Here is an 18,153-nt window from a genome sequence, read left to right as displayed (position 1 = left end):
GCAGCTACCTAAACACATAATCCTGCAGGTGAGAGGCTTTCAAAGCCCTTTGAGAGCCAGTTCAATAAATGTACTCCCAAGACCATGCCAATATTTAACGCCATGCCAGAAAATTCTGCAAGCAGCTCGTGTAAATACATCCTGCTGGATATTGGAGTCACACGCTTTTGCCTGGTCCTCAGGAGAGAATGAAGAGCTAGCAGACTATTCTCTGTGTTGATTATAGACCCACTCTCAAGGAAAGAAGATTAAATTGTTCAGTCATTCGACAAACACTTATTGAGCAGGTACTATGCGCTGGGGCTGTTGAAGACACTGGGGATACAGCAGTGCACAAAACTCAGAGTCCGGCCTTCGTGCAGCTTACGTTCTCGGGAAGAGACAGACTTGTATCTTGAAAAATAAAGCAGGGAGAGGAAAGAGAGAGGGTGTGGGGGTCAGGGACACCCTCCGTAGTAAGGTGGTGTCTGAGCAGAGCAGAAGAAGCAGGAGAAGGAGGCAGCAGACATCTGGGGACAGTGCCCAGGCAGAGGCACCAGCAAAGCCAAAGCCTGGGCGGGAGCACCCCGGGCCGGATGGAGGAGCACCAGGGAGGCCAGTGGGCAGGGAGAGGAGGAGTCCCAGCGTGGCAGGGCCTTGTGGGAACACAGTGGGGATTTTGGCTTTTACTCTGGGTGAGATGAGAAACAGGGGACGGCTTTTCAGCAGAGTGAGATGTGACACCACCTTCAGCAGGTCCCCAAAGCCAACAGAAGCCTTGAGAATAAACCACATGCAGGCAACGCAGGGGCAAAGCAGATGGGAGCTGCTCGCAGGAACCCAGGTGAGAGACGAGGGCCTGAGGGTGTCTCTGCGGAGTTGGTGAGGGGTGGCTGCTCCCGGACGATCTTGAGGTCAGAGACCCGCACGGGAAGGTTATTTATTGCTACTCTGATTCATCGTCCAAGGAGAATCGGACTTTCAAAGTCTTTGGCCACTGGGTCAACAGTTTCGTTTACAGGTGTCCTTGACTGACATTGACACTCTCTTTTGACACTAATCCCCAGAAGCTAGAAGGAAAGAGGCTTCCACATTAAAACTGTTATGCACCTGCAGGCAGGTGGGGGCAGGAGAGGAGCTAGCTTGGAGGAGAAGCCAGCCTGCTGGGCGGGTGGACAAAGATGTGCTGTCTTGGGGGACCCAGGTCTTCCTGAGGGGTCCGTCTACCTCTGGCGAGACGCTGGTACACGGCAGCAAAACCGCAGCCTCCGGCATGGCCAATAACCTCATTGGTGCCAATGACCACCCCTGTGGGCCTAAGTGCCAGGCACTGTGCTAAGCACTTTGCTTACAGTAGCTCACATAGCCCTTTCTACACCATGAGGTAGGTACTGTTATTAACCCCACTTTACAGATGCGAGTTTGAGGCTCAGAGGCACTAAGTAATCAGCCCAAGGTCTCACAGCTAGAATGTGACAGAGCTGGGGCTAAAACTCTGGTCTCTGGAACCGCCCCTTCAGCCTTCATACGCAATTCCTCACTCACCACCCAGACCCTTTGATCCTCTCACAGCCCTGGGCCCTTGACTATACCACCCTTCTCTTCCCAGGCTGGGCCAGACCTCAACACCCACGGGCTCCATCCACACACACCCCCATCCCCCACGGCTGAATTCCTTTGGCAAAGGCTCTCGAGACCACCGTTTCCCACCGGCAGTGAAACCACCTCAACTCCAAATCCAGGCGGTTGGAAACGGGCACTATTTTTTAGAGAGATGAAAGCCAAGTCGGTTGCTTATTGCAAAGACAACAAACTAATCCCTTAGCAAGGCCCAGGGGAATCTTCTTAATGAATATGTAATGACTAAGGTATTAGATAAAATGACAAGACCAGAGGGGATCCCCCAACCCTGGACAGCCTCCCGGTGGGCCAAGCACTTTGCTGAGTGCATACTCACAGAACCCTGCAGGAGACAGGGCCGGCCAGAACCGTCTTACCCACAAGGGCAGAGTCTCAGCCAGGCTGAGTAACCTGCCCAGAGGTGCACAGCTTGCAAGGGTGAAGTGGGGTCATGCAGAGGTTCACTGCCCACATGGCACTCTCCCAAGGACTGTTAGGCGGGGTGGGGGAAAGATGCTGAGTCTTCCCTCAGCAGGTTAAACATCACACCTGCAATTTTGCTCTATTTACTTTCAATGAACCCATTCCTTCCCCCATAAATCACACAGCAGTCCTGCCCTTGTCAGAATCATCAAAGACCCAATTAACCCTAAATACCGTGGCCCCTATTCTGCAAACCTCCCCCCAAACCACAGCTTTTCAGGCTGGGAATATTACAAAGCTTGTCGAAAACCAGCCCAGCAAGCAAGCACTTACTCTATAGCGACCCTGTGGGGGGAGGGGGGAGCCGACATGCATAAGAAAACCACCCACAGCAGCTAAATTCTGACTGCCAAGCCTTTATTAGTGGTGATAAAAGGCAGCAAAAACAGCACAGGGCTTTCGGCTCCCAGGTGGGGGCTGCAGTCCCAGGAATTAGTCATGTTTTGACTGGTAGAGTTATGGAATTTATAATGGAGTCCCTGGAGAAATTAAACATGGATTATGGCCAACTCCCTCCCCCAGCTGAATGTCTCCTGTGAGAACGGTGCCTTGGGCTCCCTCATCCCCTCTAGGAGTCTGGTCTGCTGGCCCAGGGGGCTGGGTGAAGACGGTGACCCCCCCCTCAGCACAGGGTCACAGAGGAGGTGGCTGTCACCTGCTCCCCACCTCACTTGGGTGGCGTCCACCCTTCATGGAATCCTGGGCCGTAGGAATCAGGTCTATCCCGGGCAGTGCTGAGCACCCAATCGGCGTTCGGTAAGGCTCATCGAAATGAATTTGTGTCTTCAACCTCCTCAGTGTTTGCCCTTGCTAGGTTAAGCATCATTCTCTCCCTGGAGGGAGGCAATAGTCGAGGGTCAGCAGGAGTGGCCTGAATTTGGATGAGTCCAGTGAACTCTGTCTTAATTAAGAAAAGAGTTGGACCCACCTTTCATACTCTGATTTTAGGGCCTCTTTAAGAAGCCAAAGATGCCTGGGAGGGGTTGTATATCAAGATCCTAACATCTTAGTGGAAAAGTTCATCAAAAGGACGGGATGAAAAAGAATCTTAGCTAGCAGCAAGCTAGTTTCAGGGCGTGCTTTGTGATGCCAATGTGTAGTTGATGGCTCCTAATCCTGGCTTTTTGTTGCAGACCAGGGACCCAGGGAGAAACTGAACCCTTACCAAGCACCTACTATGTGCCAGGCACTGTGCTAAGCCACTTTACAAACATTCCTCAATTTAACAGATCATAGAAAAGGGCTCAGCACAAGGTAGGTGCCTAAGAGTCATTGAATGGATAAGTGACGTTAAGCCCCATATCAGCCCGGTGAGGTGGGGTGCTATAATCTTCTCTTTACCAGAGAGGGGCAGTTCTTTGCCCCAGGCGACACAGCAGGCGGAGGGAAACAGAGAGTCAAGCCCAGTCAGTGTCTGACTCCCAGACCAGAGCTCCCTCTGGTCAGCCAGCCAGGCTTCCTCCGTGAGCAGGGATTGTTAGCTCTGAGATGGAGAATGAGGGGGAGGCAGTGAGAAGCCCGGGAGCTGTCCAGCGTTTGCATTTGCTGGAAGGAGAACGCAGGAGCCAAGCACCGGGACGGTGAGGCAGGGCACTCTCTTGCCCTCTGTAGGAATCCATCTCAGTCTCTCACCTGGGAGACCCCTCTCCCCGAGTCCTACACCCCAGGCTGCCTCTCCTGCCACCATGCAGGTCGAGGTGCTCTAAAACTAACAACTACCAGACAGCTGCCAGGTGATAGGACGGACGGTCTGCTGGTCCCTCAAACCCACTGCCACCCCAAGTACCACCCATACTAAATCCCCAGCCTAAAGCATCAGAGCGGAGCAGGGTCTGGACGGCACAGCACATTTAGCAGAGAGGCTAATGGAATGAGTGTTTTCCCGATTTATGTTATTGCTCTGGTCTGGTCCCTCTCAAGGCCATTCTCCAAGCTATACCCAGAGCTCCAATGCAAGTGACGTCATGACTCTGCTTACAATTCTGAAGTCTTTACTCCTGGGTGTGACACTCAATGTCCTTCAGGAGTTGGCCCTACCTACCTCTACCTGTCCCCACTACCTACTGCCCTCATTCTCCAGCCATTCTAAGTGCCCCATCTATCTAAGCCCAGATACCAGGTTGTCAAAGACAGCTATGGGGCTGGTGGCAGGGACAAGCATTCCAAACAATAGGAACAGCATGTGCTAAGTCCTGCTCTCCTGCAAGAGTCATCTCAGGAATCCCTTCCTATGGAAGACCCTCTGGCTGACCACCTCTCTCTGTAGCCAGCCACTCTGTGACAGAATGTGATTCTGCTCCATCACTCAGACGAGAAATTACCCTGCAAACACGTCCCCCTGGAAGTAAGCTAGTGCTTTAGGATGTTTTATCTGTTTGGTATCACTAGCACTTACCTGCATGTGAGCAAGCAAAAATAAACAGAAGATCCAGGTTTTTGCCTGAGGACTTGGTTATAATAGAGACTGGTATGTACAGAAATAATAACAGTTATAATAATAATGTACGATAATAATAGCTAGCCCCTATGTGTCTGGCACCTGCGAAGTTATAGATGTTAACTCATCAAACCCATATGACAATCATCAAAACCACCCTGAGGGAAGCCTCTCCACCAGGTCCATTTTACAGACGAGAGAACTGAGGCGCAGGGGGTTAAGTATCCTCCCCAAAGGCAACAGAGCCAGAAAGCAGCCCAGTAGGGATGCCAACCCAGACAGTCTGGCTCCAGAGTCTGAGCCCTCGTCCATGTCACCATCTGCTTCTCTAAAGGAAAGGGACCCAGAGGTGAAAGAGGCTGTGACAGTCTCTCCTAGAGCCAGGAGGATACCGGCGTTCACTTTCTCCTCCACATCAGCAGAAACTAAAGCTCCTACCAGGGTGATCTCTGGGAACGTGGGCGTCCAAACCCCACCCAAACCCAAACCCAAGGGGGCCAAGCCCCAGCCTTGGCAGCAGAATCTGGCAGGACTGTACCCTCACAGCCAGGAACAGCCCGCCTCAGGGTCCTTTCCTTTGTCCCCTCCACCAGCGCCCCCTCCCCAGCTGCCAAGACCCTTCCTCCCACCCCCTTGCACCTGGCTGCCCCTGGCAGGCAGCCCCAGACCCCTCGTGGAGGAGAAGCTCCCCCCAGCTCTTAGCAGCTGCCAGGCCATGCCGGAGCCGGCAGGCATCTTCCGGGCACCACTCACCGTCCCGCCAGGCCTGGCATGCCAGGAGCTCCACGTTAAGTTGATGGCCCTGCACAGCCCCACGGAGCTGCTATTTTTAATTTAATTGGAGAGTCAGAGGAGAAAGATGGTACCCAGCGAGGGAGTTTTAAAAGCTTTTGGGGTGGGGGAGGGGGGAGAGAAAGCGAAGAAAAGTTCATAATTATACACCAGGCAGCCAGATTTGATGCTTGAACAGAAAGGTTAAATGTTACATTCAGAATAAAATGAGAAAAAGAGTCCTGATGACAGTTGCCCAGAGCTAAATAAGGAAGGAAAAAAAATACCCCTTGCCCATCTCTTCTCCAGCTTCCTCTTCTCCCTCATACTCATTTCTGAGTTTCCCTGCTTCTGCCTTTTAAAGCTCAGGAGCGTGTACAAATAAACCAGTTTGGAGCACAAAGATTACTACTCAGCATGTCAACACTTGATTGCCACCCAAAAGCAGCTTTCACTCACGCCTGAAAAAAATCACACATTTTCATTTCTCAAGCCAACAGGTCTAACAGGGCCCAGAAGACTGGGATGGCAGTCTGGCACTGTGGAGAACCACATGGGCTTTAGTATGGATGGACCTAGGTTCAAATCCCTCCTCTGCCAAGGGACAAATGCCCTAGGTCAGAAACAGAAGTCTGCTGCTTAAGACTTTCCTCTTATAAAGAGATAGACTCAGATGGCACACTCCTTTCATCCTTCCTTTTCCAGCAGGGAATATAGATGTGATGCCTGGAGCTGCTGCAGTCATTTTGTGCTCACGAGGCAACACGCTAAAGGTGGAAAAACTGAAAAACAGAAAGGGTCCTTGATGATATAGACATACTGCTGTTCCTCCGGGCTGCCTGCTTGTCACTGAGACGAAGAAATCCCCGTATGTTTCAGCCACTTTTAGTCTAGTTTTCTAGAAATGCTGAATCTATTCCTAACTGTGACAATCCTTTATTAGCCTGACCTTGAGTGTGAACTTGAGCATGAGCTTCACATCACTCAGCTTTGGTTTTCCTATGTGTAAACGGGGACAAATATCGCAGTGTGTGTGTGAGGGTTGAATGTGACTCCATTTGTAATGCACGATGACTGATGACTGACATTATTATTCATACTCCTGATTAAGAGGAAAGCAATATCATATTATAAAATTTAAAGTCACCTCTCCTATCTCAGTAACACTTTCTAGTTTTCAAAGAGACTTCTTGGGGCACCTGGGTGGCTCAGTTTGTTAAGCGTCTGCCTTCAGCTCAGGTCATGATCCCTGGGTCCTGGGATCAAGCCCTGCATCAGGCTCCCTGCTCAGTAGGGAGCCTGCTTCTCCCTCTCCCTCTGCTGCTCCGCCCCCCCCCCCGGCTTGTGCTTTCTCTCACTCTCTCTCCTGTTCTCTATCAAATAAATAAATAAAATCTTTTTTTAAAAGCCAAAAAACAAACAAAAAAGGGACTTCTCTTTCTTCATCTGAGCTCATCCTCAACACCAAATCTCTGAGGGAAGGGATTATTATTCCCTATTTTATGCCCAGCAGACTCAAGAGAGGTTAAGCAACTTGCCCAAGGTAGCTAATGACGGGGCCAGGCTGTAACTCAAATCTGACTCCGAGTCCCTGGGGCCCAGGCCAAGCTGATTCGGAGCTCTTCTACTACAGGCCCCACTTCTCCTCCTGGGGACCACTGATGTCTCAAGTTTAGGGATAACGCTGGGGCTGAGACAGTATGGTTCATGTGGCAAAGACAACATGAGATGGACTCTGGCCTTCAAACTCCCCCTCCTGTCCCTGAAACGTCAGGGTTCCTTGGGCTCCAATCTTCTGCCCACTGCACTTATTACTCCGTTAACATTAGGGAACTAAGAGCCCTGTTCAGAAGCAGCCGTATAACACAGTGGTTGAGGACCCAGACTGGATTTGAACCTCACTTTTGCCACTTAACATAAAAAAAAAAATTGTTAAATGAATAGTTCTGTGTGTTAGTCAGGGTAAGCAAAACAGCTGCTGTAACAAACAACCCTCAAATCTCAGTGGCTGAATGTGGCAGATTTTTCCTCATGTCCCAGTGCCGTGCAATGGGGTTGGGTGGGGCTTGGGGGGGAGGTAGTATGCTCCAGCCAGTCATTCAGCCTCCTTCCATCTGCAGCTTTGCCCTTCCCCCATTAGATCCTCCACACCCTGCAGGCTGATAGGGTTATTTTAAGGGTCAGGCATTCTCTGAACTGGCCAGAACCCATGGCATGGTCAGGTGACCCTACCTATGGTGGGGTGGTGGTGTCCTGGGAAGTGTAACTTCACAGTGTGCCAAGGAAGGAGGGGGTGGGGACCCCTCACCCATGGTCCCCAGCAGTCCCATCTCAGGCTACCCCATCAAAAGTAGGCAGCCCCAACCCCCCAGATCATGTGACCTTTTTGCATTTGATTCATTATTTCATTCTTTGTCACCTCAAATAGTTTTCCTTATTTACTGTCTAGGTCCCCACAGTGGACTACAAACTCCCTGAAAGCAGAAACCTCTAGTATCTTTTACCCATAGTGCCTCCAATATTTACCAAATAAACGTTACGCTAGTAGAAGCTCAAACTTTACCAGAATATTGGGACAGCTGGGATTAAGAGAGAGACTGTGGCAGAGGAAGAACGGGGGGCCCCATCCGGCTCAGTGGGTCCCCAGAGGCCGCCCCAGACCTACCCTGGTCCTCACGCACTCACCCTACCTGTACCCCACCCCACCCCGCCCCCGCCGTCCACAACAGAAGCCGACACCGGTTCCAAAGAAGTTGTTTATTTGCAGATATAAAACAAGACCCTGGCCACAGGAGGGAGGGAGGGCCTGCGGGCTCACCTGTAGCAAATCCTCCCTGGCCAAAGAGAATGAGTAAGACTAGAAAAACTTCATCTCTCCCATTCCACCCCTCATCTCCTCGTCAAAAATAACTGGGACCCCAGCAGCAGGTCCCACCTCTCTTGCCCTGGTTAAAACCTACTGAACTGAGAACAGGACAGCCCAAGGAAGATGCCAGCAAAAGGTAAGCAGCTATCTGGAGATGTTAACTGACTGCTCCCCTCCAAATGACAGACCACCCCCTGGAGACACTATCCCCAGAGGGCTTCCCTGTCCTCCTCTGGGCTGGATCCTACTCTTGAAATGAGATAAAACCCTAGAACCTAAAGAACACCCTCATAACCTCGGAATTTCAAAGCCAGCTAACCCCACCCCTGCCCCGACCCTGTCACTGGAAATTGGTCCCCCCCGAGCCCCTGGGACGGGTCACAGCCTCTGACTCTCTTCATACTCCTCTTTGGTCATCCACTCGGACTTATAGGAAGACAGATGGGCCACAACGGACGCCCCCAGCCAGACGCTAAAGTTTCTATTGGAACCCACCCACATGGCGGCCTTGGTGGAGGAGAAATGATCTGTAATCAACTCCTTGTACAGGCGCTTGGTGAAACCGGGATAGAGGGTGTTGCCCCCACAGGCCATAACGTGGGAGATGAGCAGCGGGTGCAGGGCGGCCTCGCAGGCCAAGACGGCATCCACCACGGCCTGAGAGATGCTGGGCCCCTGCAGGTCGAACACCTGGGGGCTGAAGAACATCTCGGGGGCCAGCCGCTGCATGGGGGTCAGCTCCACTGGGGTGCCATCGGGGAGCTGATAGGTGTTGTTCTCATCTGAGCCGCTCGGCAGGCTCTGGCGGAAGTCCAGCGCCTCTGCCAGATTCTGGGGCACGTAGCACTTGCTCATCTGGGTGGTGGCCACCGTCTCCAGCTGAAACAGGTTGTGGTGGTTGCGATCCTCCTTAAAGAGGCTCTTGAAGAGATAGGCCGACAGATCCTGGCCCGCAAACTCCAGCGTCTTGCCGCTGGGCCGCAAGGGGCGGCCCAGGTAGAAGGGCTGCACGCGTGTCAGGCCGTAGCCGGAATCGACCACCACGCCGGTCAGGAGGCCGGAGGCGTACAGGGACATCTCCAGCTGGTCTGCCAGCAGTATGGACGGCACATCCTGTAACTCAAACATAATCTGCAAGAAGGGAGAAGAGCCACTAGGGTATTTCCCCCGCACAAAAGGCCCCGATCCATTTCTGGTTTCTGTTTTCCCCCAGACTGAGCTATGTGCTAAGCTCTCAGAACTGAAGCAGGTGCAGACCTGTGTCCCCTGCGTGTGGGGCGGGGGGGGGGGGGGTGCTGCCCCAAGGAGGTGGGGCCCAGGGCCCCTGGAGCTCACACTGTGGAACAAGGGAGGTGCTAGAGAATTAGGAGTCCGATTTGCCCTGGGGTAGTGGGGGTGTTTGAGGACCCCCACTGTTCTGAAGACTGTTTTTGGTGGAGGGGTGGGAGGAACTGTCAGCTGCTACATGGAATGGTGCTGAGATGCTTGGCTGTGTGTGAGTCCAGGACCAGCGGGGGCTACGGCCAAGGGGCAGATCAGCCACCTGACCCATTTCTTGAGAAAAGGGAAGAAGAAATTAGACAAGAAACACATATATCATATCCACCACTGCGTCCAAAAAAGGAGGGGGAGGAAGGGAGGAAGAGAGCGAGGGAAGGAGGGAGGGAGGGAGATACATACTCTCACCTCCTGGTAAGTGAAGTCTTTTTTCCTCCACACATCAAGACAAAACTGGAATTCTGACATTTAGGTTTTGGCAAAGTCCCTAGGCTGATATTCTCCCCCACTCACCACCACACTCCCTCCCCACCCAGACCTTTACAGAGCACCCCAACCGCCTCCCTAATTCCCCAGCTCTGACTGCATCCCCAGGTTTCTGACCCTACAGACCCAGAAAGGCAGCACTAGTCTGCCATCTGCCGTGGCCTTTGGCCACGTAGCCTCCTCTTCAGGCCCCAGAAGGACCATCTTCCCCGCTAAGGCGGCGGGGAGCTCCCCTATGCCCACACTCAGAATACTGTCCCACCACCATCCACTTCCCAAATAGAAGCCAAGGCGCTCTTTTTCAAATAGTAAATTAAATATGAATCCCACTTAAAACTCTCCAGGATCTTCCGATTTATTTAGAGCAGGGCTTGGCAAGCATTTTCTATAAAAGCTAGACAGTTGGGGTTGCCAAATTTAGCAAATAAAAATACAGGCTGCCCAATTAAATTCGACTTTCAGACAAACAACAAATAATGTTTTCATATACGTATGTCCCATGCAATACTTGGGACATGCTTATACTAAAGTACTATTTGTTGCTTATCTGAAATCCAGCTCTAACTAGGCACCACGGATTTTATCTAGCAAACCTACAGTGAGTAAGTTTTTTAGCCTTTACACGGTATGGATACGGTCTCTGCCACAAGTATCACAGCTCTGCTGATACGGTATGAAAGTAGCCAAAGACAGTATGTAAATGGGTGGACATGGCTGTGTTCCAATAAAACTTTATTTATAAAAACAGATGGTGGGCCAATTTGGCTCACCGGCTGTAGTTTGCCAAACCTTGATTTAGAGTAAAATCTAAGCACTCCCCACAGCCTCTGCGGCCTGCAAGACCCAACCCCTGCAACTTCAAGGTGGAATATGATCTTGGAACATTTATGGGATCCACAAACAAAGTATCCAGTGTCTCCCCTTCTCCACAGAACATTTCAACTGCTGTGTCTCCATCTGTTAGAGGAAACTCCATGAACCCCATCTTGCCTACAACAAGTGCCAGGCACACACTGGGTACTCAGGAAACATTTATGGGGCAAATTAGTTAGAAAGCAGAGTTCCTGATACTCAGTCATGTCTGAACACAAAATGCCAGGTTATTTCCCACTCGCCTTACCTCCAGGGTCTTCCGTCGGTCCGCAGGCTCCTTCAGAGGGGACTCTGTGACCATCACAGGGAAGTCCTCATGCTCCCGTCTATGTCTCTCCAGGACAAACGACCAGATGTGCTCCATGCCCTCCCAGTTGAGGATACGGCCACGCTGGATGGGGTAGCTAAAGGTATCAGGATGGCAAATGTCGATGCCTAGACTCACGCGCCTTTGGGCATAGCTGGGGCCAGGATTCTCCCTGCATGGGATGTAGTTCACGATGCTTGGGAAGACCATCTGGGGCTCATTCCACCCAGAAAAGCCAGCCTTCAGAAAGCCAGACCCGTGGTCGATGATAATGGTTCTCGCATCCATGGTGAAGGCAGAGGTGGGAGAGGTCTTCTGGACTCGACTGTGGAGAGAAAGGACGCGGGGTTTTTCCAGGCCACCATGAACTCCTGCCCACTCGCCACCCCAGAATCAAGCTTCAGGCTCCCCTAAAGTGTGTCCATCTCCCCTTCCAAGCCTTTGCACAAGCTGTACCTGCAATGTTCCTCCTGTCTCAAACTCCTAATCACCCTACAAGACCCTGCCTGCAAAGTCCTGCCAAGCCCTCCTTCCCACCCACCTCTCCCCTTGTACTTCACACACTTGTCTGTTATACCAGGGGCACACTTCCACTCCACAGGAGCAGAGGTTGGGCCCTGCTACTCTTGGCAGCCTTCACAAGAAGCTTTCACCCAGGAAGCACTTGATGGTGGCTGGCTGCCTGATTCGAGAACTCAGGGTCATGAGCCTCGGGGGCCACCGCCCTCGTAATAACAGCATAGGGGCAATAGCAGCATGAGCTGTGGTAACCATGGTGACAATGACAGTGATGACAGTGACAACCTGCAGAGCTACCATTTCTGCGGTGCATGCTCTTGGTCTAGCTCTAGGAGGAACACCTTGCATGGGAGGTTGAACTATGTAAAATTGCCATTTCTGTCGGTCAAAAATGATCAAATGCACTTTCATATGGCTTGAGCAGGTGATCGTTTCTTCTGTACCACAACCTGTAAGGCAGGCACCACTGTGACCCCCATTTTACAGGTGGGGACACTGAGGCATAGAGGGCTTGAAGTTACTTTCCCAGGGCCACGCAACTGACCAGCTGGGCTGACAATTATACCCAAAGCAGATTCCAAAGGCCACACTCTGAGCATCAGGCTAAGCCCGAGAAGTGGGTTTTGAGTCGGAGCTAGGCGACTAAGTTACTGCATAAGGGAGGCAGTACGCAGGATGTCTGACCACAATCATGGTGTTTCGATGCCTCTAAAGGGGGGGCATAAGAACCACCATGCCAGAAAGGCAGGTGTGGTCACTACCTGATTTCCAGACTTACTACAAAACTACAGTAGCCAAGACAATGTGGCATTGGTGAAAGATTTATCACAGAAACATGGAGAATGGAATGACAAGTCCAGACGCACATCCTCACAAAGTTTGACAAGGTGCAAAAACCAGGAAAGGAAGGACCAATGGTCTTTACAGTAAATGGTAGGGAACAACTGGAAATCCACATGCAAAAAAAAAAAACTAACCTCAATCCATACCTCACACCTTATTAAAAAAAACTCAAAATGGATGATAGATCTAAACATAAAACCTAAAACTAGAATACAACTTTTAAAAGAAACAGAGGAGAACATCGCCGTGACCTCAGATACAGTAGAATTTCCTTAGAGAGAACATCATTTGCCTGGTCCATAAAAGAACAAAATGATAGGCTGGACTTTGTCAAAATTTAAGAAATTTGTACTTTTTTTAAAAAAATATTTTATTTATTTATTTGCAAGAGAGAAAGAGAGAGAGAGTGCACAAGCAGTGGGGGGAGGCAGAGGGAGAGGGAGAAGCAGACTCCCCACTGAGCAGGGAGCCCCACTACAGGATTCAATCTCAGGACCCTGGGATCATGACCTGAGCTGAAGGCAGACGCTTAACCGACTGAGCCACCCAGGCGCCCCAGAAACTTGTACTTTGAAAGACACTGTGAAGGGAACAAAAAGACAAGCCACAGACTGGGCGAAAGTATTTGAAATCATATATCTGATAAGCAACTTGCATCCCAAAACTATAATGAACAAACTCACAAAACCCAACACAAGAAAAACAATCCAATAGTTCAAGTGGGCAAAAGATTCAAACACATCACAAAAAAAGATACACGAATGGCAAGCAAACGTATGAAAAGAGGCTGAACTCATGAGTCATTAGAAAAATGAACATTAAAACCACAATGAGACGGCACCACCTGGCTAGGAGAATGCTCAAGGTTAGAGGCTGACCGGACCAGGTGAGGGGCGAGGATGTGGGGGGCCTGGAGCCCACATACACTGCCGCTGCCGGTGGGAATGCAAAATAAAACACTTTGGAAAACAGTTTGGCAACTTCTTATATAAACGTAAATATACACCCACCATACCTAGGACTCTCACTCCTAGGTATTCTCCCAAGGGAAATGAAAACGTACATTCACCCCAAAATCCTCATGCACATGTTTATAGTCGCTTTGTTTATAATCATCAAAACCGAGCAACCACCTAACGATCCTTCAGCTGGAGAATGGATGAGCAAATCTCCATTCAGTGGAGTAATACTCAACGACAAACAGATATGAACAAGTGGCACGTGTAATAACGAACAAGTCTCGAGTACACTGGGGGAAGGAACCCAGACTCAAAAGGCAACAACTGTATGATTTGATTCCCATGACAATTCTGGAAAAGGCAAACGTATAAGGACAGAAAAGAGGGGGCGCCTGGGTGGCTCAGTCGGCTAAGCGTCTGCCTTGGGCTCAGGTCATGATCACGGGGTCCTGGGATCAAGCCCCGCATCGGGATCCCTGCCCAGCGGGGGAGTCTGCTTCTCCCTCTCCCTCTGCTGCTCCCCCTGCTTATGCTCACTCTCTCTCTCATATAAATAAATAAAATCTTTAAAAAAAAAAAAAAGAAAACAAATCTGGGGGTGCCAGTGGCCAGGAGTGGAAGGGGGGGTGGCCACGAGGGGTTATGGCAGGATTGGGGGTGATGACGGAACCGTGCTAGATCTGGGTGGTGAGGGTGAGTCTATGACCGTATACGTTTGTCAACTCTTGCAACTATACACTACAAAGAGTGATTTTTACTCTAAGTAAAAAATGTTAAGGGAAAAATCCCATGGGTGCAGGGACACCTAAAGGTTGATGTAATCACCTTGCAGAATGCGACCTGTCACCCAGATGGCACCCTTGGTGCCCGGAATGCACGTGGGTGTTTCCCGTAAGAGTAACATCCAGGAAGGTAGCGCGGCCCGAAGGTGAAATCTGGGGCTGTCACCCCACTGGCTCTATGCTCTGCCTCCGTTCTGGGCAGCAGCTGAGCCCGCACATCATTGTGGGTGATGACAGCCACTTGGCGGCCCTGGCCAGAGGCTCCCCACCACCACCAACCTTGGGGCAGTGACAAAGCTCTACCACCTTGAAATAGCTCTGACATCAGATGGGGGAGAGCAGAAAGGAAGAGAGATGGGGCGAAGGTGTTGGCCTCCTCCCTGGCCTGCTCACCCTGGATCACCCAGTGATGGAGAACCGGATGCATGGATGACATCCACCAACCTCCCCGCATCACAAGAGCGGGCTCACTGGTGGATGCTTCCCTGGCCCTGGCCTTCCGAATCGGAGGACAGCCTGCTGGGATGACCTCCACTGTGGCTGTGCAACAAGATGCTCACCGGAGGCATGGGGGGAGGGCAGGCTGGTGGCCTGAGCGACCTAGCCTGGGAACAGAAGGCAGAGAGGCAGTGCGCCATTCCTCTCTTGGGCCATGATGTAGGAAGAAAGTCTGGGGGATGCCATGGAGCCCAGCTCCAAGGACAGAGATAAAATCCACATATTCAAAAGCATTTTTACTGAGTCAGCAATACTATACATTCCCACGGAGCACCCACGATGTACCAAGAACAATTCTAGCCTGACTCAATGGAGCAGTTCCTGCCCTCCCAGACCTGACATCCTACTGAGATTGTCAGTAAGCACCAGATCAAATACATCATGCCAGGGGGAGGGGAGTGGGACTTAGTACAATGAAGAAAAATAAAATCTGATAAGAGGGCCAGGGAGAATAAGGAGCACAGTGTTGTGGTGTTGTTCTAGACGGGGCAGTCAGGAGAGGCCTCTCTATCAGGTGACCTGTGAGCAGAGAACAGGAGTGAGAGAATAAGGCATGCGATTACCTGGAAAAGTGTCCAAGCCAAAGGAACAGTAGATGCAAAAGCCCTGAGGAAGAAACTGGTACGTGTGTTCTAGGAACAGTCAGGAGGACCATATAATGGGATGTGTGTAGTGGGCGAGGGGAAGGGTGCCAAAGATCTTGGGCGGGCCTCGCAGGCCTTCATATTGTTTAGAGACATGGGAAACCACTAGGGGCGTGGGGGTTGAACAGAGCAATGACATGATCTGACTTGAGTCGTACACACACCACTTGAGCTGATATGAAGAACGGAGCACAGAGATCAAGGTAGAAGCAGGGGATGGAAAGGACATGACAGATGACAGTGGCCTGCATTACGGTGACAGCAGGAAAGAAGGTGGGAAGTGGTCAGACTCTGGATGTACTTAGGGAAGACTGTTGTTAGAGTGGAGCACGAGACAAGGAGAAGAATGAAGGAAAACACCAAGATCTGGGGCCTGAAAAGCTGGAAGAATGAAGTACCCACTTACTGAAATGGAGAAGACTATAGAAGGAGCAGGTTTGGGGCAGGGAGGAAATTGGGATTTTTTTTATGTTGGACGTGATAACAGTTTGCGATGCCTATTAGGTACACATGACGATGTCCAGAGGCAGAGTCTGCAGATGTCTGAGCTGGAGATATAATTGGAACTTACTGAGTGGATGAAATTGCAAGTTTTGGGCATGGATGAACTCATGAAGAGACTAGGGGTAGATCAAGACAAGTGCCTGCAGGTAATTTAAGGTCTAGGGGCTGGGCGTTGAGAAGGAACCAGTAAAGATGATGAAAAGGAGTGGCTAAGGGATAGGAGGGTATGTCAGAGGCCAAGCAGAGAATATATGTCAAGAAGAGAGAAATTAGATGAAGACTGAGAAATATCCATGGAATTTAGCAACACAGAAATCACCAGTAGCCTTGGCAAAAGAGTTTCATCGGAGTGTCACTAATGGAGAAAAGCCTGAGAGGTAGGAGACAGAGATCTACAAAACTGGCTCCCTGCTCTCCAAAAAAAATCAGCAGTGCACGTAACAAAAGAAATGTTAAGGGTTCGAAATTGAAGGACAGGGTCACTAACACAATGTACATTTTCCAAGTGCGGATCAGAGAAATAAAATTACATAAAGAACATTATCATGGCCTCCTGGTGCTAGCAGCACCAGGGACAGAGTACCGCAGCCCTGCCTCCCACTGAATATAACTAACAACGTCAAACAAAATGCAAAAAGCAAAAGGAAAAGCAAAACAGGCAGATTAAAGAGAAGAATCAAAACTTAGAGAAACAACCCAGCGAGGGGTGAAGTTCTCATCTGTTCTATTTCCCCTTTTCTCTTGCAGTGTCACCCTGCGACGGGTTCCCAGATGAGCTTCAGGAGGGTGTAACTGACCTCTAAGACCAAGGGAAGACCTGTCCTTCTGGCCATAACATCAGGAAAGGGGGCCCTTGTAAGTCAACGGGGATGGAAAGAAGAGAGCAGAGAAGGAACTCCTCTTGTTCTGTGTAAGAACCGGCTCAAGGCCCGGATGCACATGTGCGTGCGAGGGAGGGACCCAAGCAGCAGCACGAAGCCACTATGAGTGGAACTGACATTGGAACCACCACTCACGGAAGAAGACCAAGTACAGCCTGAGCCCAGCTGGGCCACTGCACGCTAAAACAGAACCAAGAAAACAAGTGTTCTCCAGAAGAGCCTCGCAGCAGAATATTCAGGATATCCAGCATAGAAACCAAAATTACCCAACACACAGAGAATCAGAGAAACCTAATTAATCCTTCAGGGAAAAGATAAACGCCAACACTGAGATGACCCAGATGCTGGAATTACTGAAGATGTCTGAACAGCGGTTATAACGGACATACAGGTAGATGCACTGTAAGTGAAGGGAAGGACAGGTGTTCTCAGTGAGAGGTAGATTCTATAAAAAGAACCAAGAGGTATGCATAATATCTGAATTTTTAAAATCTTTTCCATAGTAGAAGGGAGGTGGCAGAGCAATGAATAAGATAAATTATGATATCAACAGAAATTACCCAATCTGAAAAACAGGAAGGAGATAATGTAACAAAAAGAGCCTTAGAGGCCCATGGGATAATATAAAAACGTCTGATATTCATGTCATTGAAGTCCCACAAGACGAGAAGAAAGATCATCACAGTATAAAGTATTTGAAGCAATAATGGTTAAAAATTTCCCAAATTCTGTGAAAGACATAAATTCAGGGAGCTCGGCACACCACACCCCAAAGAGAATAAATTTAAAAAACAAAACACACAAACACACGTGTAGACACAGTGTAGTCAACTACCGAATACTGAAGTTTTCTCTTGCTTAATCTTGGAAACCTCCAGAGAAAAATGAAAGCATTATAAATATGGAGGGTGGGGGACAACAATTAGGCTGACTGCAGACTTCTCATCGGACACAAATGTCAACCCAGAATTCCATACCCACCAAGAGTATCCCTCAGGAATGAAGACAAAAGGAGACATTCTTAGTTGAAGGAAAACCAAGAAAATTCATCCCCAGCAGCACTGCTTTCAGAAATACTAATGATAAAAAAAAGAAAAAGAAATAAAAAAGAAAAAAGAAATGCTAATGAAAGTTCCTCAGGTTGAAGGACAATGATACCAGAATCTGGAACTGCAGGAGTGAAGGAGGAATACCAGATTTAGTAAATATCTGGGCAAATATAAAAGGATCCTTTATCCTCTTAAAAATGGATATGGCCATTGAAAGCGAAAAGTTATAACAATGTGTGGTGGTGTTTCCAGGGTATGTGGACGTAATGCTTGTAAGTCCTATGAGAAAGGAGGTGGGGGAAGTAAGCTATGTGGTTGCAAGTTTTACACGTATGTGAAGTGTAAACATTAACTCTAATTAGACTGTTAAAGGC

At 49.8% G+C, this 18,153-nt stretch overlaps 1 protein-coding gene across 3 annotated transcripts in view; it reads right to left on the bottom strand.

Annotated features, from left to right (window-relative positions):
• Positions 1-8,051: 8,051 nt before the first annotated feature.
• Positions 8,052-18,153, bottom strand: part of ACTL8 (actin like 8) — a 61,980-nt gene continuing 51,878 nt past the window's right edge. For all 3 annotated transcript variants that reach the window (XM_027625613.1, XM_027625621.1, XM_027625604.1), the window contains exons 2-3: positions 11,041-11,425; positions 8,052-9,287 (exon numbers count right to left, since the gene is read on the bottom strand). In XM_027625613.1, the coding sequence (XP_027481414.1) occupies positions 8,535-9,287; positions 11,041-11,388 (1,101 nt within the window). In that variant the 5' untranslated portion in view covers positions 11,389-11,425 and the 3' untranslated portion in view covers positions 8,052-8,534. The remainder of the gene's footprint in view (positions 9,288-11,040; positions 11,426-18,153) is intronic.

The sequence above is a fragment of the Zalophus californianus genome, chromosome 4, assembly GCF_009762305.2.
Source record: "Zalophus californianus isolate mZalCal1 chromosome 4, mZalCal1.pri.v2, whole genome shotgun sequence".
In the NCBI taxonomy this organism is placed as follows: domain Eukaryota; kingdom Metazoa; phylum Chordata; class Mammalia; order Carnivora; family Otariidae; genus Zalophus; species Zalophus californianus.
This window is presented reverse-complemented; position numbering and strand designations above follow the sequence as displayed.